Source organism: Moschus berezovskii, chromosome 17 (genome assembly GCF_049115385.1).
Source record: "Moschus berezovskii isolate FMDL1 chromosome 17, NW_MosBer_1.0, whole genome shotgun sequence".
NCBI classification, from domain to species: Eukaryota; Metazoa; Chordata; class Mammalia; order Artiodactyla; family Moschidae; genus Moschus; species Moschus berezovskii.
The window spans coordinates 28525486-28549539 of NC_142476.1; the positions used below are offsets into that span (position 1 = coordinate 28525486).

At 45.6% G+C, this 24054-nt stretch overlaps 1 protein-coding gene across 2 annotated transcripts in view; it reads right to left on the bottom strand.

Annotated features, from left to right (window-relative positions):
* Positions 1-10956: 10956 nt before the first annotated feature.
* RGSL1 (regulator of G protein signaling like 1) overlaps positions 10957-24054 on the bottom strand; it is a 56663-nt gene continuing 43565 nt past the window's right edge. For both annotated transcript variants that reach the window (XM_055418797.2, XM_088845029.1), the window contains 8 exons: positions 23611-23737; positions 21861-22032; positions 18543-18681; positions 18180-18304; positions 15254-15363; positions 13290-13382; positions 12167-12233; positions 10957-11071 (listed from right to left, as the gene is read on the bottom strand). In XM_055418797.2, coding sequence (XP_055274772.2) covers positions 11035-11071; positions 12167-12233; positions 13290-13382; positions 15254-15363; positions 18180-18304; positions 18543-18681; positions 21861-22032; positions 23611-23737 — 870 coding nt within the window. In that variant the 3' untranslated portion in view covers positions 10957-11034. The remainder of the gene's footprint in view (positions 11072-12166; positions 12234-13289; positions 13383-15253; positions 15364-18179; positions 18305-18542; positions 18682-21860; positions 22033-23610; positions 23738-24054) is intronic.

Below are 24054 nucleotides of genomic sequence, written 5' to 3' on the forward strand. Positions count from 1 at the left end.
ATGTGGTGTATTACGTTGATTGATTTGTGGATATTGAAGAATCCTTGCATTCCTGAGATAAAGCCCACTTGGTCATGATGTATGATCTTCTTGATGTGTTGTTGGATTCTGATTGCTAGGATTTTGTTAAGGATTTTTGCATCTATGTTCATCAGTGATATTGGCCTGTAGTATTCTTTTTTTGTGGGATCTTTACCAGGTTTTGGGATTAGGGTGATGGTGGCCTCATAGAATGAGTTTAGAAGTTTCCCCTCCTCAGTAATTTTCTGGAAGAGTTTGAGTAGAATAGGTGTTAGCTCTTCTCTAAATTTTTGGTAGAATTCAGCTGTGAAGCCATCTGGACCTGGGCTTTTGTTTGCTGGAAGATTTTTGATTACAGCTTCTATTTCCGTGCTTGTGATGGCTCTGTTAAGATTTTCTATTTCTTCCTGGTTCAGTTTTGGAAAGTTGTACTTTTGTAAGAATTTGTCCATTTCTTCCAAGTTGTCCATTTTAATATAATTGTCATATAATTGCTGGTAGTATTCTCTAATGATCCTTTGTATTTCTGTGTTGTCAGTTGTGATCTCTCCATTTTCATTTCTAATTTTATTGACTTGGTTTTTCTGCCTTTGTTTCTTGATGAGTCTGGCTAGTGGTTTGTCAATTTTATTTACCTTCTCAAAGAACCAGCTTTTGGCTTTGTTGATTTTTGCTATGGTCTCTTTTGTTTCTTTTGCATTTATTTCCCTGGGTGTCCTTGTAGAAAAGATCTGATCATTTTCTCCCTGCTTTAATGCTCTAAGGGTTTCTGTGGATATGCTGCAAATATTTCTGATTCAGTTGCCATTATCACAAACATTTAATTCAGCTTGTAGTTCATGTTAGGCACTGTGATTCTGTGCACAGACTTGTCAAGCAGAGGTGCCAGTTACACAGAGATGAGGGGAGCTTGCCTGCCTAGAATGCACTAAACAAGCAACATAAGAGAAAATTATGTTAAGAATAGTCATTACCACGTCTTGAGCACCTACCGTTTTCTAGTACCAAGTACTTTCACATATGACATCCTGAAACACACATGACATTGCCATAGGATGCAATTATTCCCATTTTATAGAAGACACAACTAATGCTCAGAAAGGATTGCTAAGTATGGGTAGTAAGTGGAAGAGCCAAGGTGCAAACCCAGTTCTGCAAGTCCATTGAGTGTGGTTTTTCTGGACGGCCAAAGATGGCTTTTCATCATCTAATCCTCAGCTACAGGAGTACAGGTAGGCTGGGTGTCACTGTGAGGATGTGTCTCGGGGGCTTTTCATCCATTCCTTCATTAAGCCTGCTGCTGCTGCTAAGTCGCTTCAATCATGTCCGACTCTGTGCAACCCCACAGACGGCAGCCCACCAGGCTCCCCTGTCCTTGGGATTCTCCAGGCAAGAACACTGGAGTGGGTTGCCATTTCCTTCTCCAATGCATGAAAGTGAGAAGTGAAAGTGAAGTCGCTCAGTCGTGTCCGACTCTTAGCGACCCCATGGACTGCAGCCCACCAGGCTCCTCCACCCATGGGATTTTCCAGGCAAGAGTACTGGAGTGGGATGCCATTGCCTTCTCTGTCATTAAGCCTAGGAAGTCAAAATTACTCATGACCTTCAGAGCAACCAAATCCAATGGTCCTTCTCTGTCTTCATTAAGCTTACACCACAGCTGATTCAGATAACTATTCTTTTGCCCATGCCTCTGTCTTCTCTAGCACCCTCAGCATCACACTCACCTGCTTCCCCTCCCCACTGGTTGTTCCTCCACACTGTCCTGTGTCAGCTAGCTCCTCCTCTGCTTAAATGCTAAACACTGAGTGTCCTCAAATTAATCCTCAAGCAAGTCACTCTTTTCTTTTTCCCTGTAGTGATCTTTTCAAGAGCCATGGGTAGTATCTCATAAACAGGCAGATGATATCCATGTTCTGAAATGTATCCACCAAATTTCCTACAAATTATCTGTCTTTTGCTTCTTTTTTTTCCCCTTTGCCCCCCACATCCAATCTATTAACAAGTCCAGTAGGTTCTCGCACCAAAATAAATTCTAAATCTGTTCACAGCCATTTGTGTCTGCTGGGCTCTGACCATCATTTCTTGGGTGGACTGAGACAGGAGCCTTGAAATTGGCTACTGTGCTCTCGTCCTCATGCTCCAATAATCTTTATCCACAAAGTGATCTTGGAAAAATATGGATCACATGGGGTCACTTCCCTGATGAAAATCCTTCAGTGACTTTCCATGGCAGTTAGGATAAAACCCAACTGTTGCCACCATATGCAGGGCCTTATGTGAGCTGGCGGCATCTATATTGCTGTGCTCATTGCTTTACTCTCTTACCTGGCAGGCTCAGCTCCTCCCATACTGGCCTAATCTCTGTTCCTCAAGAATTCTGAGACCTTTGCCTCCTGGAGGTTGTGGCTCTTGTTCACCCCTCTGCCTGGAATTTGTATCTAGTTCCTTTTCATCATTTAGTTCTCAGCTACAGTGTCTGTACTTTGATGGGCCTTCCCCTTATCCAAAGTTGTTCATGACTTGTTAGTTTTGAGGACAGCAAAGCACTATCTGAATGTTATCTGAGATTATCACTTTTTTCACATTAAAAAAAAAACTTTCTTCATCATGATGATGAGAACATAAGCTCCGTGATAGCAGTAATGCTGTCTGTCATATTGACCACTACATTCCATCTCTGACACTTAGTACAGTGCCTGGAACAAAGCAAATTTTGATATATTTTTATTGAATGGAGAAGTAAATGCTTCTATGAGTGTAATATGTCACCATTAAGTTAGAATTATCTTATTATAAGCCTTTCTTTAATATATAAACATCTAGAAGTTCGAGATTTTTTTCTTGTTCATTGTGTTTGGCACTGAATAGGTGGTTTGGTAAAATTCGTTGTGTTTGGTTGATCCTTCCGCCCCCAAGGGGCTCTGTCATGTTAATATGGGTCTCTCAAAGAATACTGAGGGCCCGAAAAATATACAGTTGAAAGGTGTGACAGCAGGTGTCATGTGGGGAGGTAGGAAAGGACATTAGGATGCTTTCTGGTGTCTCTCAAATTATTTCAAGAGAAGCAGATGTCAGGTCCCTAACTTCCCCTGGCCTGTGGAATAACCAAGTAGTAATAGAGTCATGGACTCTCAGTCTGTCATCCCTCCCACCAGCCCCGCTTCCTCTGAAATTTGTTTGCAGATGAAACTTTCTTTGGTGTTAGCTTGCACACACTTAAGGCAACAGCTCTACCCCACGTGCTGTATTCAGAGGTAGGTGGCGTTTATGCCTGTTTCCCAGGAGCCTGGTACAGTGTCTGACATGTTATAGGTGCATAGGAGATGCTTCTTAAGTTCACTGTAATTGGTTTCTGAAGGGTTTCTCCTGCAGCCTGGGAAACTGACAGTGGGGTTTCAAGATGCTTTGGGTAAAGTGCAGCAGAACCTCCCTTCAGAGGAAATGTTGGGAAATCCAACTTTCCCTTTGGGCTCTAAGGATTGCCAACATGACCCGCACAGTGCCTGACATATAGTAGGCATTTAATATCAGTTGCTGCTATTGTTAATCACCTAGCTCAAGACAGGCTTGCAGCAAATCTTTTATGCTCCTTCTCTCTTTTCCTATTGCAGGAAATAGAGATATCAAGGGGAAAAGGTGTCATAATGTCTCATTTCTTCCACAGTGTTTTTCACTGGAGTCATGATTTAATTGCTTTATGGACTGTTTGCTTAGCTTAAGAAAGGCTGATAACAAATAGAAGTGAGTGGAATAAAACAGGGGCATTGGATTTTCAGAGGCTCTAGAGAAACATTAACAGGATTAGATGTTAATAATACTTATTTTTATTGTTTTTAAAGATTAGTATGTGCCTATCACTATGTTTATCCCTAATAGAAGCCTATGAAAGCTTAACACAAGAATCCTAAAGTGATTTCGTGTCTCCAGGAGGGAACTCCAGCAGGGAGAACTATCAACCCAGAGACTTTCATTCTTTCTTTCTCTCCTGAAAATTCTCTCCTCTTCTGGAGTATTAGGTGGGATTCTGTTTTTGTGATTTTGTAAAATTGAGATAATCAAGTAGGATTTTACTTAGTAGCTCTTTTAATTAAGCCCAAATGAAAGTGACTGAAGTATGACAGCTTTGTATTTCTTTCATGATAAAGCCTCAGTGGCCAGAAGTTCAGAAAGTAGGTGATTATGCCCCATGAGTCATGGCGAGAACAGTGTTTTGCTATCTTCAGTGATTAAAGAACAAGAAACACTACAGTGAACAAACCAAGATCTCTGTCCTCACAGAGAATTAGAGAGGTGGAAGATGGAATTAAGCATTAATATAGGTATAGAGGGACTTCCCTGCTGGTCCAGTGGTTAAAGACTCTGAACTCTCGATCCCTGGTTAGGGAACTAGATCTTGCATGTTACAACTAAGATTCAGAACGGTCAAATAAATAAATAAAATGATAGAATACAAAAAATGATATGGCACACTAAAAGGTGATAATGACCAGGGATGAAAGTATGGTAGATTGAGAGGTTGGAAATTAGAAAAAGTGAAATTAAAATAGGGTGACCAGAAGAACAAGCCCTCTGTGCTCTTTCTCATTATTATCTTCCCCTCTTCTTTGGGCTGCCTGGTGGCTCAGCTGCAATGAATCCATCCGCAATGTGGGAGACCCTGGTTCCGTCCCTGGGTTGGGAAGATCCGCTGCAGAAGGGATAGGCTATCCACTCCAGTATTCCTGGGCTTCGCTGGTGGTTCAGCTGGTAAAGAATCCACCTGAAATATGGGAGACCTGGGTTTGATTCCTCGGTTGGGAAAATCCCCTGGAGAAGGGAACGGCTACCCACTCCAGTATTCTGGCCTGGGGAATTCCATGAACTATATAGTCCATGGGCTCCAAAGAGTTGGATATGACTGAGTGATTTTCACTCACTCACTTTTCTTCTCTAGCAATAAAATATATATGGCACATATCATCAGTTCTTGAAACTAGCTCTGTTAGACTCATTTGGGGCCCGTCCTAGACTAATTAAGTCAGAACCTTGGTGGGGTCCAGGCTTAAGCTTTTCAAAAAAAAAAAAAAGAAATGCGGAAACTTCAGGCTTCTTTCTGATTCAACACATAAGGAGCTTAGAAATCATCACTCGGTTCTCATGGTAAGTAAAAAGTTGAACTGAAAATCAACTCCTCTTCGATCTGTCAGAGAAATGAAGTCACAGGACAAACGACTACTCCCCAAGTGAGAGAGGTGAATACAGAGAATCCTAACTTCCAGAGCAGAAACTCACCTCGGCGAGAACCAGTAACAGGATGGGAAAACCTAAGCTGTCAGTTCAGTTCAGTCCAGTCACTCAGTCGTGTCCGACTCTTTGCGACCCCATGGACCTCAGCACGCCAGGCCTCCCTGTCCATCACCAACTCCCGGAGTTCACTCAAACTCATGTCCATTGAGTCGGTGATGCCATCCAGCCATCTCATTCTCTGTCGTCCCCTTCTCCTCCTGCCTTCAATCTTTCCCAGCATCAGAGTCTTTTCAAATGAGTCAGCTCTTCGCATCAGGTGGCGAAAGTTACAGAGTTTCAGCTTCAACATCAGCCCTACCAATGAACACTCAGGACTGATCTCCTTTAGTATGGACTGGTTGGATCTCCTTGCAGTCCAAGGGACTCTCAAGAGTCTTCTCCAGCACCACAGTTCAAAAGCATCAATTCATCAGCGCTCAGCTTTCTTTATAGTCCAACTCTCACATTCATACATGAGCACGGGAAAAACCATAGCCTTGACTAGATGGACCTTTGTTGGCAAAGTAATGTCTCTGTTTTTTAATATGCTATCCAGGTTGGTCATAACTTTCCTTCCAAGGAGTAAGCGTCTTTTAATTTCATGGCTGCAGTCACCATCTGCAGTGATTTTGGAGCCCCCCAAAATAAAGTCTGTCACTGTTTCCACTGTTTCCCCATCTACTTGCCATGAAGTGATGGGGCAGGATGCCATGATCTTAGTTTTCTGAATGTTAAGCTTTAAGCCAACTTTTTCACTCTCCTCTTTCACTTTTCATCCAGAGGCTCTTTAGTTCTTCTTCACATTCTGCCATAAGGGTGGTGTCATCTGCATATCTGAGGTTATTGATGTTTCTCCTGGCAATCTTGATTCCAGCTTGTGCTTCATCCAGCCCAGCATTTCTCATGATGTACTCTGCATATAAGTTAAATAAGCAGGGTAACTAATGAATTTCTGGAGGCTCAGTGTGGACAAGTCTGAGAGATGAAAACTCCAGAGGGACTCCGCTGTTAAAGGAATGGTAAAGGCTCACACCTCTATGGACCATGTATCTTATTGGAGGAAGTCCTTTTAGAATTTTCTCAGGATTTAGCTCTTCAGTTATAACACTCCTGGTCAATCACTTTCTTCATGTTCTGAGAAGTTAGGGGAAAAGGTGGAAAGAGGGATCCAGCAACTAATGTCCCCGCCCCCAGCTTGGTGCCTGGTCCCTGTGGTGTGTACTTGGCCTGCAAGACTTCAGGTTCGTCTCCACACAACCCTATGAGAGTAGACATTGTCACCTCCATTTCAGAGAGAAGGGTGTTGGGAATTCAGGGAGGTTGAGTAATTTGCTGATGATCACAGAGTTACTCAGGAATGGAGAGAAAACCAGCTTGCTTCAGGGAAAACTGGAACTCTGAAGGAAAGGCAGCAGGGCCTCCTCCTTGGACTCTACTGGTCAGGGGAGGACCCATGTGCCAGAGACTCTGGACGACAATGGCTGGTCCCTGGTTTTGATCCAGAATGGGGAGTAGTATTTCTACTAACCTCTTCAATTGGAAGTGACCTTAGGAGTCCTCTGGGAAGTAACATCCCTGTGCCCTTTAATGAGACTATGGGAGGCCCACGATTGTAAACATGGCCGTCTTCTATTCTGGTTAAGGATATGCGGAGCTGGTTGAGGAGTAGGGGTGAGGACCGGCCCCGCCGAGGTGCTACACAGGGGAGCGCCTCTCTTCTGCAGGGACACCTGGGTCATTTGGAGGCACTCATGATGATGGACTGCTGCTACAGAAAGGGGCGATTTGTGTCACTTCCAGGCCCACAGAGCTGAAAACTCTCTGGAAGGTGGAAGACAGGTCTCTCTCAGGCTGCTCTCCTCTGTTTGGCTCTGTTTCTTTCTGTCAGCCTTTAGTCTGAATGGGTTATATGAGCTTCCTTTAGAAAACAGAAAGTTCTGAAAGCATCAAGCATTATTGGAATATGAAAATGTTTCATAAGGAAATTTGGATATTTCTTCTTTATTGTGCTGGTCACAATTGTATTGATTACTAATTCGATTTTCTGGTCAACAGCACCGTCTACTCCAGTGGACTGTGAGGTCAGCGTAATTGGCTGTAAGGTCAGGGCAGCCATGAAGTGCATATTCTGTTTTCTCACTCCATTCTCAGCTCCCAGCACAGTTTGCTTACAGATGCTTTCAATGAGTATCGATGGGGCAACTATTATGTGCGTTACTGTGAAATGGCAACCCACTTCGGTGTTCTTGCCTGGAGAATCCCAGAGATGGCAGAGCCTGGTCGTCTGTCGTCTGTGGGGTCGCACAGAGTCAGACACGACTGAAGCGACTTAGCAGCAGCAGCAGTGCTGGGTGTTGGAGGTATGAAGAACAATAGGACATGGTCTCTGCCCTATAAAAGTATATTGTCTAGTAAGTGAGGCACAGATGTGAATGTTAAGTTGCTTCAGTCACGTCTGACTCTTTGCGACCCCATGGACCGTAGCCCACTCGGCTCCTCTGTCCATGGGATTCTCCAGGCAAGGATACTGGAGTGGGTTGCCATTTCCTCCTCCAGGGGATCTTCCTGACCCAGGGATTGAACCCGTGTCTCTTATGTCTCCTGCATTTGTAGGTGGGTTCTTTACCATTAGTGCCTCCTGGGAAGCCCATACACAAACAGGTTATCTCTGAAAAGTGGAAGGAAACTGTTGCAGAAACAGAAGGGTAAGAGGAGAAAGGAGATAACCAGAAGATGTCAGTGCTGTAATGTCTCTTCTCACCCAGTGGAGAAGAAAGGGAAGGTCATTTTAGATAATTGTGTTGCTGTAGTTTGGAGTTCATGAGCAGGAGAGGAAAGAGATGAATGTGGAAACCTAGCCTGTGGTCGAGTTGTCAACGGTCTTGTGTCTGCCACTAAGGAGCTGAGGCTTTTTCAATTGGGCAAAGAAAGCCTGACAGTCAGCAAGGAAACAAGACCTTAGTCTCCAATCACAGGGACTGTATTCTCCCAACAACCTGAACTAGCAAGGACACGGATCCATCCATAGAGCTTCTAGAAAGGAATGCAGTCCTGCACACCTTGATATTAGCCCCATGAGTCCCGGATCAGACTTGTGACCTTCACAACTGTAAGGTAATAATTTGATGTTGTTTTAAGTCACTAAGTTTCCAATCATTCATTATGGTAGCAACAGAAAACAAATACAAGGGATTTCCTTGATTGTCCAGTGGCTAAGACTCCACACTCCCCATGCAGGGGGTCCAGGCTTGATCCCTTGTCAGGGAACTAGACTCCACAAGCAACAACTAAAGGGTCTGCATGCCGCAACTAAAGATCTTGCCTGAGGCAACTAAGACTCAGTACACTAAATTAATTAACTAAAAAGAAAACGAAAACATGGGACAAGAGTAGACCAGCTTCCTTACCTGTCTCTTCTGCCTCAGCCGTTTCCTTAGAGGTCCATGGCCCCTGTAGGTCTATTGTGGGGACATCTCTTCCTCCATTCTGATGACCCAGGACCCAAACATAATTTCACAGGGAAAGAAATAGCTCAAAGCAAAAACTGTAGCTCACTGGGCTGTGGACCAAGCTTACCCATAGCCAGGTTTTGCTTAGCCTGCACGTTATAAAATTCTAGACATCCCGTTCTTTTTTATTTTTCTTTTCCCTTCCTTCCCCCTTTTCTCCCCCTCTTCCTTCTCTCCCTGTTTCACTTCCTCCTTCCTTTTCTTTCATTTTTTTTTTCCCAAGTAAAGAACTCTGATAGCACTGGGTTGGCAGCTCGAGCTGATTGTCAGTGTCCCCTTTGAGCTGTGTGATCCAGCTCATCACAGCCTCTGCTACCTTGTTATCTCTTGGGGGTTACTTTACCCTCTTACACGACCTACCTGCATCCTACAGGTGATTGACTTTGGGACATTTACCTACTTCTGGTGTTATCTCTAACACCAGATCTCTGAGGAGCTGAAGTTTCTTATTCTCTCACTTCAGGGATCTCTGAAGAGAGAGAGTAAGAGATTGTGGGAAGCAATCAGTGAGACTCAATTAAACAGTACAGTTTTTTCCTACTCAGATTGGTCCTCCTAAGTGTCATGAAACCTTTTAAATAACATGTTTGCATATGCTTGCATACCTGTGCATGAATATACCTATGAGTGAGCATGCAGAGAGAGAAAGAGAATTGAAAAACAAGCAAAGATCACAGTTTTGAATGAGCCCACTGAACAACCTTTCTTTTCGTTCAGGGGGACCCACTTACTGCCAGCCTATGGGTCCAGCCTTGCCTCAGCCCATTGCAAGGGTAGGCAGGCAATGGCCCTGAGTAGGTATTTTATTAGATCTTCATCTGTCACCTTGTTGCTGCCCTGACATCTTCTCCGTTTCCACGTTCTGATTCCTGTTCTTTTGGACCAAGCTCATTCCTGGCACCTCAGTTCCAGTAACAGGGCTCTTTTCCATCCTTTTCCTGGCGTCTTGCCTTCGTTTCTTGCCTGAGTTTTGGGAACTGTAATTCTGTCTCATGCCTTCTGCTGCTTCTGTTAACTGAAGTCCTTTTCTGGAGCCCTGGCCCTGTTGGGGGAAGAGGCCTTACTCCCTTCCTCTGGGTCCCCTTATGTTGAATGCTTGCTCTGCTGGACTTTGTCCCAGTGGCCAAGAGGCTCCCCATTCCTTGCCTACATCCAGACTTGCCTAGTCATGTTTGCCTACAGTATTCCTGGACCTGTCATAGTCACAGCCCCACGGATGATCTACAGTCCTTGGTGGGCATGAGCCCTGCTGGCCTCACATCTCAACACTTATCATTGTGAGAAAAGTCTAAGGAATAAAGGTCATCAGCATAGCAGGATACTTTGTTTGGAAATTAGACCAGATTCTCCAATTAGCTTTCTAGTTTTTCCTTGTCCTGAAACCCATGGAATCAATGAGCCACGTGGAGGGCTTATTTAGGATATTCTGACACATTTTACTCCCAGTTGTCTTCAAAGGACAGAAAATGGGCCTGGCCACTCTGATGACAGTAATTTGGCTTATAGGTTAGACATTTTCCTGAGTCTCTTTATCGATTAACTTGGCAAATGGACAGAATTCCAGGGAAGGACTCTTCCCTTGGTGTGGAAAGTTGTGCAGATGGTCACCATGCAATGAGAACTGGCCAGAGAATAGGAAGTGGCGTGTTCTGGTCCAGGCTCTGCCACTTACTACTTAGTGATCTTGAGAAATCCACTTACCTTCTCTGTGTGCCAGTTCTTCATCTATTTAAAAATAAATGATCTCAGACATGGCCACTCGCAGGGTTGTGAGGATCTGCTGAGACAACAGGGGTGTGAGTCATTGTCCGAATAGGAGGATCCTAGCAACAAAAGATCCGATCTGATAAAACAGCACTTTGCTTCCTAGAGTGTTTAATGCCATCTGCACATAGGTCTCCTGGTATTCTTCAACCACCTTGTGTCAAGGATTTGCTCAAGGCCATATGGCTGCAGAGTGCAACAGGTGTCCAGACCCCGAGGGTAGGTGTTCTGTTGCACACCCATCATGGAAAGTCTGTCTCTGACTCCAGGGTGGGATGGGGTGGGGGGCAGAGGTGCTTCTCTCCACTCCCATCTTAGCCACCGCGCTCTGGTCCCACCATATCCGGGCCGCCCCCACTGATCTTTCCGGGGGCAGATGGTGTCAGGGCATTTCATTTCTGACCAGAAAAGGTTTTGCCAGTGGGAGGAGGCTTCTGAGAGATTATGTGCCTCTGTTGGGGGTCTGGCTTGATTACTTCTTCTCCTTTTTGGTGCTGGGTAATTTTGGTCTGAAGGAAGAGAGAAGAGTGGCCAGTTATTACAGTGGCATTGAGGTAACTAGCACTGTACTCTCTGCTGGTTGGTTGCTGTCCTCCCCTTTAAGTGTGGCGATGGCCGAAACCGAAACCCTTTTACCCCCCGCATTCTTAGCCTCATCTTCCTCTTCAAGAACTTGCAACTCTGAAGCAACGCATTGCCTTTCTGTGCAAAGATCCCCCAAGTTTCTGGCTTGTCTTCCAGGCACCAGCTCCACGCCCCTGTTGGACTTGTAGCAGGTCTGAGAAGGCGGGATGGCTGGTGAGAAGCCAGGCCTGCCATTCATAGAGCCTACTGTCTATAACCTTGACCTGCCAGTAGCTCTTTGGCACTGTTTCCATGACGCCCCTATGGATTCTCCTATAGCTCTAACTTACCATCAGTCCCGCTCTGATGCTTGTACAGAAGTGAATTAGGCTAAATCAGATTTCGACAGTCTCAAATCCTTTGCATCCTTATTGCAATATCTGGCCATGCAGAAGAATAGCTCTTCTTTCCTGTCTGATATATTATACTCTGGAGGACTGGAGTATTAGTGTGCTACGTTGCTTCAGTCAAGTCCCACTCTTTGCGACCCTATGGACTATAGCCCGCCAGGCTCCTTTGTCCATGGGATTTCTTCAGGCAAGAATACTGGAGCAGGTTACCATGCCCTCCTCCATGGGATCTTCCCAACCCAGGGATCAAGCTCATGTCTCTTACCTCTCCTGCATGGTAGGTGAGTGCTTTACCCACTAGTGCCACCTGGGAAGCCCCTGGAGTATTAGGGCAGCCAGCAACAAAAGATCATCTGGGACACTTCCCCCAACAATAGCATTCTACTGGGAGGTGGGTCAGGGGCTCCAATTTCTTAAAAGTGTCTGTTTTGATAGAGGTGGACAACAACCCATAAAGAAACCCCTCCCTCACTAGCCTGACTATAAGCCTCTTGAGAAGCTCAGCTTCTCGGTTCTGAATGCCAAGGGGTGTCGGGATGTGGAGCTAGGTTTCTTCCCCCTCTCCCATCGTATACTTGGACAGAGCAACTTCTTCTGGACCAAAGGAGAGGACTTCCAGTTCGTGCCTACCCTGGGACAGGACACAGCTGCATGGCAGAGATCGCATGTCTTGATTGAGTAAAGATGCTAGATGAAGCTAAAGACAAATACAGAGAAAAACACATCAGCACTGCTGACACAGGCACTCATCGGAAGGTCATTCCAGGACAGCCTCCTGGGAAGGAGCCAGGAAAGGGAGTGGGAAGCAGTGGTGCTCCAGGGACATTTAGGAGCCTCATTTCTGGGCTGCTATATATATATATATATATATATTTGTCTTGCATTTCATTTGGATGCAGAGGTCATGATGCCAACCTCATAGATCAAAGGAAGTAAAATAAGGATATTAATCTGCCAGACGAGCACTAGAATCACAAGACTTTAGGGCTGTTTGGATTTTACAGATCATGGCAATGTTCTGTAGCTGCCTCCCTCATTAAGCAACAAGGGGACGTAAACGAATAAGCAGGTAGGGCAAGCTGGCATCTCATGCCTTCGGGAAGCAGAGGAGTATCTCCCGACCTGGAAACAAATGCTGACAACTGGGATAGAAAGGAAAGGCAGGCTGGGAGAGACCATGTAGACCACAGAGGCAAGTTTAGTGCTTGGGGGTGGAACTGGCTCGAGGCTGAAGATGGGGAAGAAAAAAGGATATAACAAGGACCCCCAAATGTGAAGCTAGAGCCAGAGAGTTTATTACAGGGATAAGAAGATCAGTAGCAGGAGCCTCTGGAAAGTAGAAGGTGTGGGGTAGAGGTCCTGTTTCAGTCAGTAGGTACTCTCAGTGGGAGGAAAATGTTCCCATTGGGATGTTGCTATTGTCTCTTAATAAAGATCACACACCATGCCTGGAAATGGTCGAGAGCCAGGAGAGAGACAGAGAAGCTTAAGGCATTCCCCTTCAAGGGTCTATACCAGGAGCCATCATCAGGAAGATATAATTATTCAAATGACAGCTGAGCATGTAGCCCTGGAAGGGTGGTCAGGAGACCTGGTTCTCACCCCCCATCCCTTGTGAGTGGCAGTCACTTCACATTTTGGGGGTCTTGGTCTCTTCCTGGTCAGTAAGGAGACTTGGCTGAGTTGGCCTTCCCGTCATCCTCTAATTGAGCAGTAGACTTTTGATATCAGTGGACTGCCACCTCCAACTCACAGTTTTGGATTGAACTTCCTGGCACATCCCGAGGTTGAGGCCGCAACCACTCAATACCTCCGCATAAGGTGAATCTTAGGATGGCTTGGTCTCCTGGGGAAGGAAGAAGGGGCACAGTACAGAGTAAGTCTGTGTAAGTCAGCAAGAAAGTGCCTGTTTGCCATTCTTCAGATGATAGGATGTGAGTAATAGAACACCGCCCACACCTACACCACCTCTGCAACGAGATCAGGGGCATGAGGCTGAAACAGGGGAAGCAAGACGGTCCAGGACTCTCCAGGTTGAGAACCCAAGTGGCCTGACCCTCAGCTCAAGGCGTCCTGCTGCCCTCTTCAGACATCGGAAAAGATTTGGGCACTTGCTTCCTGGGAACTCAGTAGGAGGAAGGGAGCCAAAGGCTGGAAGCCCTGGGGCCACTCCTAAGGGACACTTTCTGGCTCTTCTAAGCGAGCAGCTTTTGCCCTCCCTGCCTGCCCCCCTCCCTCCCCTTTTCCTCTTACTGCTCCTCTCCTCCTCTACCCCCACCGGCATCCCAAATAAGCCCTTGCATGCCCAGGGACATTCTGCCCCACATCCCAAATAGATTGCTGATTTCTGTCTGCTGATGTGACACTTCCGTCTGCTGAGACAAGGAGGACGAGCAATATTCATTGACCCTTGGGGTGACTGCAGCGGGAGAGGTAGGTGATGTGTTTCGGACTGAGGTGAGGACACTCTCAGAGGGGCAGGACACTCTACACCAGCCAGCCTTGCTTCCCTTACCATTTGGGGGTCAGCCAGAGATGGACTGAGGTCTCAAGGACCCTTGCTTGCACTCCAGGAAGCAGGTGGGGTGCTTGTTTGTGGGGGATGAATAGGGGCAGGGGTGGGCATCTGGGGAAGTGGGCATGAGAATGGGCGGGTTTGCGCTGAAACGGCAGAACGCTCAGCTCCTGTTGTCTCAGGACAGTTAGCGGCCGTTTGCAAGTTTCTTGTCGTCTCTGTGTTTTGTCCCGATGCTGGTACAGTTCACAGATCTGTTATCTTTGTTCCCTCCACTGCAGAGACATCCAGCCTTACCCTCGCCAGGCACTTCCCTGTGAACCCTCCTCCCTCTCTTTAAAATTCCCTTTTTTGTTCAAATACTGATCTCACAGCAGGTATCTGGGAAGGGGCTGAGTTTAACTGCTCTGCATTAAGAAAACATACATATGTATGTATTTATTGATTAATACATGTTAATAATAACTGTATAAGCCTCTCATAATCACACTACCCAGAGATAATTCTATTGATACTTTATTTCTAAGTTCTTTCCTGTGTTTCATAAAAATTACATAAATACATATTTATATATATTTACCATGCTAAAATCATACTCTCCCTCAACTTCCTAATTTTCTCACTTAACACTATAAAATAGATGTGCTTCCCTGGTGTCTCAGACAGTAAAAGATCTGCCAGCAATGTGGGAGACCCAGGTTTGATCCCTGGGTCAGGAAGATTCCCTAGGAGGGCATGGCAGTCCACTGGAGTATTCTTGCCTAGAGAATCCCATGGACAGAGGAGCCAGATGGGCTACAGTCTACAGGTCACAAAGCATCGGACACAACTGAGTGACTAACACTTTTGCTCTTTCAAATGGTAGGGTTGGATGGAGATAGTTGGAGCAGGAACCTTCGTGATCCATGGTAGTGAAGTAGCTTGCCACCTCCGTTACTGACCGTGGAGTCTGAGACCTATGTCCCCAGAGGCACCCCGGGAGGTGCTGGCGGGGAGCAGTGTGTGGGTGGGGTACCCTTTTGCTAGCACTGAGCGCCACAGATAAAATAAGGTGTTGATGCTTCTCTGAGGGCCAAGTTAATAAGATGGCCACCCCCCAGCAAACGCCCTCTGTGAAGTCTTACAGCTGGTCCTGGGCTTTGCTCTCCCTTCGTGAGTCTCGTCTGCTAGAGAATGGGGCTGTGGGTCACGGTGAAGCTTACCTCCACTCCAAGGAGAGTACTTGTACACAGGTTTGGGAGAAATTATTGTGTCCTTGAACTTCTTTCCCATGTACTGGAAGTAAGAGTGGATTGCCTTCCAGGCACAAAACCTGTGAGAAAAATGGATTCAGGTCACAGAGAGAAAACCACCCACTGAAGGGGCTGGACCACTGAGCACAGAGGAAGTGGGTGGGGACCAGTCCTCACAGAGATGGGGTGGTGTCCTACAGAGAGGAGGAGAACCCTGGGCCTCAGAGTGCTGCCTGTCAGAGGCCCTCTGAGGCCGCCTGCCCTTTGTCCAGGCCCGGCTCCAGTGAATGCCTGGCCTGGGTGGGATGTTAGGACTTCCTTCTGGAATCACTAGTGAATAGAGTCTGTAAAGAATGAGCAGCACTGAGGCCTGGGTGGGGCTAACTGCTGGGAGGCTGACTTCAGCCTTAGACTGGGGGGTTGGGGTGTGAAATCACATCTCTAACCCTAACTGGAACAGTCAGAATGCGACTGGCCTCCTCCAGGGGCCTGATTCTTAGTTTCCAACCTGTCCCTTAACTGGGGGCTGTGATCCCCTCAGCTCATCCCCCAGAGCCCTTTCCCTGGAGTAGACCCTGGTTCCTCATGCAGACTCACTGCAACCTGGGAACTCTCGCTCCCTAGAAACCCGGGAACACTCCCCACCCCTTCCTCCTGGCCTCTAACCCTTTGCTCTCCGTCAGCCTGCCCTTGGATGGCGACCTCTTGGAGGTCGGTCTTGGTGTCTTGACTTCTACCCTATTCATTCACAGTTGGGTTTTCCCACTCCACTTACTGAACTGGGTGTCCCTCTCATTATGAACCACCCACTATGCCACAAATGCATTCTTTATGGTGCTTAAGAGACCAAGAGACCTGGTTTCTAGTCCTGGTTTTACTACTTACCAAGTGATCCTGGGCGAGTCCCTTAATCACTCTGAACCTCAGTTTCCTCATCTATAAAACAGTGACAGTAAGACTGTGCACCTCCCACCTCACAGTGTTGATGAGAGGCTGTCTGGGGTAATGTGCATGAACATAGTTTGCACAGCATGAAGCTCTTTGTAAGTGCATAGGAAAGGAAGGAAAGAACTGGCTCCATGAGGATCAGGATTCAAAGCCTGCCTGAAGCACCTCTATACTTCCTCAAGAGGTCTGAGGAAGAGCTGAGCACTGACTCCAACCAGGAACAGCATGTATTTCTCAGGGGCTTCTAAACGTCTAGAAAGTTTCAGGATGAGTTTCCATTGAGTCCTGGTTTGGAGAACTAAAATAAAGTCTAGATTTAAGTGCTAGATAAAAATTGGTGTTCAAAAGGCTAACCTGGGAGCTTCCCTGTTGGTCTAATGGTTAAGACTCTGCTTTCACTGCAAGGGGCACAGGTTCGATCCCTGGTCGGGGAACTAAGATTCTGCATGCCATGCGGTGTGGTCACACTCACAAAATAATAATAATAAAAAATAAAACAAAAGGCTAAACTGATTATCTTGATCTTAGATTTTTGTATTTTTTAAATTCTACATTAAATAATTTATTATCTTGGTGATTTTAAAGTAAAGGCTGATGATGGGTAAACAACCTGTGGTTTAGTTGCTGAGTCATGTCCGACTATTATGACCCCATGGACTATAGCCTGCCAGGCTCCTCTGTCCATGGGATACTCCAGGCAAGAATATTGAAGTGGAGCCATTCCCTTTTCCAGGGGATCTTCCTGACCCAGGGATTGAACCCAGGTCTCCTGCATTGCAGGCAGATTCTTTACTGACTGAGCTACGAGGGAAGTGTAAACAACCTTTACACTTCTATTTTAATAAACATTTTTTTTTTTTTTGTAAGAGAGGGGAACCCTTAAAAGTCAGAATCACATAATAGTCTAAATGTCCAAATCAGCCTGATCTGGGAGCATTTCAGCCAGCTGTCCTCTGGTCACTACCCCCTAGGGTACTGCGAGTCACTATGTCAGTGGCATGAACTGGAGCTGGAGCTGGAGTGGATCACAGGAGTTAATAACTGGCTGGGAAGACTGTGAGGACCTGGGCTAGTCTCTCGGCCCAAACCATGACAAGCAGGTTCTGAAACCAGTGGGCCTCATGCTGTATCTGTCTGCAGCCATTTGGTTAGTTTAGTGTTTATATTTGACCTTCACAGATTCCTCACCATGTTTTCACCTTGAGTTAATGGCCACATTTGCTACTTTAATCCTGAGAGATATGGCATGCAAACCTGATTGTCCATCTCCTTTGAAAATGAAAATATCTACTAGTCATGCCCCTAGTGATAATTATGGGATTTCAGCCTAACAGAGCAAAGGTTTTCTAGTTACTGCCTCCATGAGGCTCCTTAAGCACAAATACACTTGTGTCAGTCTTGACAGAATTTCCCCCCAAGTCGTTGCAGTCCACTCTCATCCTTGGGGCTTTCCCAGGTGGGGGCAATGGTAAAGAACCTGCTTGCCCATGCAGGAGATGTAAGAGACGCAGGTTTGATTCCTGGGTCGGGAAAATCTCCTGGAGGAGGAAATGGCAACCCACTCCAGTATTCTTGCCTGGAGAATTCCCATGGACAGAGGAGCCTGGCAGTTCATGGGGTGGCAAAGAGTCCGACACGGCTAAAGCAACTGAGCACACACGTGCCCTCGTTTTTAGGTGAGGAACCTAAACCTGAGAAAACCTAACACCTCTTCCAAGCAAGCTCAGAAGAGAGGGGTAACCGGTTACCCACCCCTTGCATGGCCTTCCGCCCTCCGATTCAGTGTGCAGTGTGAGGGACAGGGTGGGTGAGCAGGATCAGGATATACCACTGTAGATCCCCTGAAAGCAGAAACTGAAACAGAGGGCTAGAGGAAGACAGAAAGGTCTCTCAAAAGTCAAATGTGTTTTTCTGACCTCATGGGCCTCAGATGAAGGGAGACAGTTACCTTTTCCAGAAGTACATAATGATGGGGAAGACAGACATGATAGCCCCATGGAAGATGCTTCGATCCAGGTGGCCGTCTGAAATGGCAGTAAGGATCGCGTCCTTCTGGGCATCAGAGATGTTCACCTACCCGCAGAGTGGGAGCCTGTCACTGGCAGAGGTTCCAGGGAAGGCAGGAAACCTCTTTTGGACCTCAGGACTTTTAAGACCATCCCCTCCCTGAAGGCAGAAGTTTTTAATGGGACTGCTAGGTAAAGGTCATCGGGTTGGCCCAAACTTAGGAGGTGCCTTATGAAAGCTTTCAGGATTCTTGCAGGGGGAAATGCTTCTTGCAAAGGCCAGAGAGGAGTGGGGTCCCCCTTACTCTCAGCCTTGGGGGGACATCTGCATGCAGGTACAGCTTTAGGATGATACTAATTTTGGACTTCATTAGGATCACATCATTTTCATTGTATGCCCGGTTGACTTGTAGCACACGAGCTGAACTCACCAAATCATTAAATCTAAAAAGAGGTAGTAAAGAGGAAATCAGCAAGGAGAAAATGCAAGATTAAACAGTGTTTCTGGCCCAGATCTATTTCTGTCCTAAAAACATAAGAGCTAGTCCTGAGCCAGGTCATTCATTCAATCATAATTTATCCATTGGCGAATGTTGAGCATCTACCACGTGTCACAGGTTATGCCAAGTGCTTTTCAAGTATATTTCTTCACTGCAAACTCCCTTATTTATCCCATCCTCCCTTCTTTACCAATCCTGGAAATTTCATCAGTTTTGTCTGCAACTATTTCAAGAGCTAAGTGTTATCTTGTTCTTTTTTCCCCTCCTGTGCTGACCCTCTCACAATTACCACCTTCTCTGAAGCAACATGTTCCTTTCCTTAAATTTTTTTTATTATAGTAAAATATGCAGGACATAAGATTTCCAGTTTAATCATTTTTAAGTGTAGAGGTCAGTGACATTAAGTACATCCATATAAACTGTGAAGTTATCACCATCATCTGACTCCAGAATGTTTTTCATCTTCCCAAACTAAAACTCCATACACAATAAACACTAACTCCCATTTCGCCTTTCTTCCAGCCCCTGGCAGCAACTACTTTTTGTCTTCTAGCAGTATATTATTTTACTAACCAAAATATCTCTCAGTTATACCTTAAGTACACAACTTACTTCTCTCAGGCCATTTTAAGTCTTAACCGTTTAAAATCTTCCTCCAATACTTTGGCCACCTCATGCGACGAGTTGACTCACTGGAAAAGAGTCTGATGCTGGGAGGGATTGGGGGTGGGAGGAGAGGGGGACGACAGAGAATGAGATGGCTGGATGGCATCACTGACTCGACGGACATGAGTTTGAGTGAACTCCGGGAGTTGGTGATGGACAGGGAGGCCTGGCGTGCTGTGATTCATGGGGTCGCAAAGAGTCGGACACGACTGAGCGACTGAACTGAACTAAACTGAAGAGTAGAGTACCAGGGCCTCCCGTTATAAGCCTATTCTGCATGTCCATCCATATACTTGATCAGCGGATAGTTATTAAGGTTTTACTCTGTGCAGGTGCAGTTCCAGGAGCAGGGGTTCAGCAGTGAACAGAGTGAACAATATCCTGCTTTCCAGGAGCTCATAATCAGTGAGAGGAAGAAGACACATTTAAGTAAAGAGATGAATAATTCAATGTGCAGTAGAATGCTAAGGAGACAACAAAAGGGGGTGAGTGATAGGAAAGGGGGTAGGCACGGAGACTTGTACAATGTAGAAGGAAAAGACAGTCATCTGAAGGTCCGAGGGCAGGGGCTTCTTCCCGCCAAGAGGGCAGGAGTGCAAAGGCTCTGAGGCAGGCACCATCTTGGGAGGGCACTGGTAGGACAGAGCAGAGACCCTCCTTGCTAGAGCCTGGGGCGAGTGGCAGGTAGCGTGAGGTAAGCTCCAAGATACAGACAGGCTCTGTTCATCAAGGCTCTTTAGGCAGTGAGAGGATGTCTCGACTTCATCCCAGCGGGAATGAGAGGCCGCTGGCATGCTTTAAACAGGAGAGTGATGTAATCAGTCTACACTGAGAAAGGGCTGCTCTGGCTGCTGTGTGGACAAGCTTGTAGAGGGCGAGTGAGAAGGCAGCGATGACGGCGGCAGGACTTGGAGCACCAGGGAGGGCTGCTCACACTAGCATTATTTTCCTGCCCCTCACTCACCTCCCCCTTGAACACTTCAAAAAAAAAAATAACCTCGCTAACCGCTCATCCTTCAAAGTTCAGCTTAGGTGAACTGTCTCCCAGGAAACCACTCCTAAGCACTCAGTTGTCTAAATGTACTTCCTGGGCTTGACTTGACAACTATCATCCTACTTCTAACTTCCATCTGTGTTTTTTGTCTGCCATCCCATTAGTCGGTGGGGTCTTGGAGAACAGAGAACATGCCTTAGCAGGTTTTTAAAATATTTGCAATGCTAAATTCAGCACTTAAGAAATAATAAACAATCAATAAATATATGTGGAACTGAGCCAAATCTTTCGTTGGGGTACGAGTGGAAGATCTCTTAACCAAACACCCCTAACTGGTGTGCTGAGTTCCCAGGTAGGTGCCCTGCACGTCTAAAGAACACATTGCCTGATACCGACGGCACATCCGCCATATACACTGCTGGGACCTTTTCATGAGCTCTCTCACTTTTCTGTGACTAACTGAGGCAAACAGTTACAAAGAGTTATTCATATCTCTTCCCAAATATTTTTGCCTGTTGTTATTTTAATTTGTAATTTATGAAAATTGACAAACTATGAACATGAAAAGAAAAGGAATTTGTTGTTTTTGTGAAAACAAATTTGAATGCTTTGTGATGTTCCTATAAAGGGAAGTTTCTATTTAAAAAATTGCTATTGGGACTTCCCTGAGGCCCAATGGCCACCACTTCCAATGCAGTGGATGAGGGTTCAATCCCTGGTGGGGGAACTAAGATCCCACATGACAACATAAATTTTAAAAACTGTATTTAAAAATGGCTAATGAGATCAGCTAGACTCCAATTTTTAAAAATTAAAAAATTAAAAATTACTACTGAGTTAGATAGGTGTGGAAGGCAATTTTAAATGTTGAAAAAAAAATATAAAAATCCAGGAGGATTAAATTGCTTTGCAGTAACTATAGTTTCTCCCTCCACTACAGAAGAGAAAAATTAGAAATAGTAGATCACATTTTGGGTATGGTTTACACAAGAAAAATATGTAGATCTCCAATTAGTGGGATGGTTTTGGCTTTACTTCAAGTTTTACAGGTAAATTTACCTGAATATGTTTTAATTTAAAAATTTATCTGCTTAATGTCATACATTCACACACACACATTTTATTGTTATAATTCCTTGCTTTAACAAGAGAACTATTGGTCCAGTTATGTAACATAAGTGGACATCTATCATATTAACAAATAATAGGAAAAAAGGGCTCCACTTCCTGGGTATAAATATGTGCATTTCAACATCGGGAACTGCAGAATATGGAGGAGCTTTTAAGATCGAGAGGAAAGAATGGTGGGCGTGGATTCAGGGACCTTATGCAGTGAGATTTTCAGGCGGAGACTGCTGCCTGGCAGAGCTGAAGTCCTTGCGTCACTTCCAGGCCACCGCGGTCTTTGCTGGGAGGACCTAAGTGTGGAAAGCCGTGAGGGGAAGCAGAGATAGGAAACGTACTTTTCCATTTCAGAAAAGAAGTAGAAATCATTGACGGCAAAGTTGATGATGATAATCCTGTGGCCAAATACCCGGCGCTTCATAAGGACTGTTTCTCCATTTTCATGATCTGTGCTCCGGACACTGGGATGTGGCACTGGGCGTCCTGATATGTTTGGGGCTGTGGAGAAATCTGAGAGAGGGGGAGAGGGAGAGAGAGAGAGAAGAGAGAAGAGAAGAGAAAGAGAGGAATTAACCTTTATCAATGGGATCATTCATCACAATTCTATAAAAATAGCAAGAATACTGACTAAACCTTTTATGTATGCATGCTGTGTGTTAGGAGTGGGTTGCCTGGCCCTCCTCCAGGGGATCTTCCCCATCCAAGAATCAAACCCATGCCTCTTACATCTCCTGCATTGGCAGGTGGGTTCTTTACCACTAATGCCACCTGGGAAGCCCCTACCCTTTGATAGCACTTACTATTGCCAAGAATAGTTCTAAGAGGCTTTACATGTATTAACTCATTCAATTCTCACAACTACACAACTATTATTTCCATGCTAAAGATGAGGCTCAAAGTCACTTATGCAGGACCCTCCAGTTAGAAAGTGGCAGATTCAAATCTAGGCAATCTGGCTCAAGTGTCTGTGACTCGCATTTTCTGTCTTGCCCTAAAAATGGGATGCCATAAGGGCAGATTATATGCTGCAAATTCATTACTGTATCTCCAGCACCTGGAAAAGTGCTGGCCACACTGTGGGTTCTCAGAAAGTGCACTGAACGAACAAATGAACTAAGGAATGAGCTAGTTGAATAAATCTACACAAACAACATGAGGAAGTAGTTGTGTAACATGTGAGAATTCAAAGTTCTTGAGACTGATCATTACCTGTCTTTTCTGGCTTCTGAAACAGAATGCGCTGGGCTCACATCCTCACTATGTGGAACCAGGTTTGCCTTCATACCCAGGACCTGGAGTTCTTGCTAGACCCCAGGCTAACGCAAGCACTGAAAGCAAACAGGACCCTGCAGGGCCTTCCCAGGGACAGACACCCCCACCCCACCCCCTGTGTCCCCTGCCTCTTGTTTGTAGAAAAGCTTTAGCCTCCTGGGCCTTCTCTGAGTTCCAAAGAACAAATGGAATCAGAGAAGTGAGAAAATGCAGCAGCAACTAAGGAGGAGAGTCAAGCAAGACAAAATAATAGTAGTTATCTGCAGTTTATCCAACCAAGGACCTGGTTCCTCTTCATAGGCTACAGGCAATAATCTATATGAGCCATATCCTTGAGTTGTTTTATGGACACTAAAACCCCCATCAGGTGAAAGAAGTTAATTGCATGCTGACCACCAGCACGTAGACCCCAGACCAACTTGAACCAGAAAAGGTAGGTGAGGTTGACCCCCAATTATCTCACCACCAACCAATCAGAAGAATGTCAACGAGCTGATCAGGTACCCGGCAACCCTCTCCCTCATCTTGCCTTTAAAAATCCTTCCCTAAAAGGCAACAGGAGTTTGGGTCTTTTGAGTATGAGCTGCCCATGCTCCTTGCTTGGCTCTGTGTCGGATGCCTTGCAAAAAATGCTGTACCTTTCCTCACCACAACTCAGTGTTGGAAGACTGGCTGTACTGCAGGTAAGTGACTGAACCCAGGTGTGGTTCTGCAATAGCATGACATAAAGCAGTAAGCTCTGTAGCTTCTTACCTGGGTTAACCCTTGTAGCTAAAATATCAACAGGGAAGAGGAATAAATAGAGAGGGGACTTACTTTCCTTGTTATGTACTTCCAGGTGAAGATAGTCTTCAAGTTCCTGGCGCTTATGGGGATGAGACATAAATCTGCGGTAGTTACAAAAGCTCCTGATAAAGCTGATCATCTTCAGCCAACCTCTCTTCTGGGGAAAGAGAAAGGAGTGTCACATATTCATTGGCATAGCCTGCTGTTCACTGAGTCTACTATGTGCCAGAAACTTGACATTCATGACATTGAATCCTCACATCTCCTTTAAAAAGAATAAGTTTTAGCTTCAATTTAAAAGTAAGGAAACTCATGTCAAAGAACTTATATAACTTTCCCCAGAATAAGCCAGAATCACCCAGGCATGGTTGAGGCCACTGACAATGTTCTTTCTACTATAGCCTTCCTACAGTGAAGATTTGAGATGCCATGAATGGGAGAGGCCATGTGAGAACTAAAAACAGAAAGAGACAG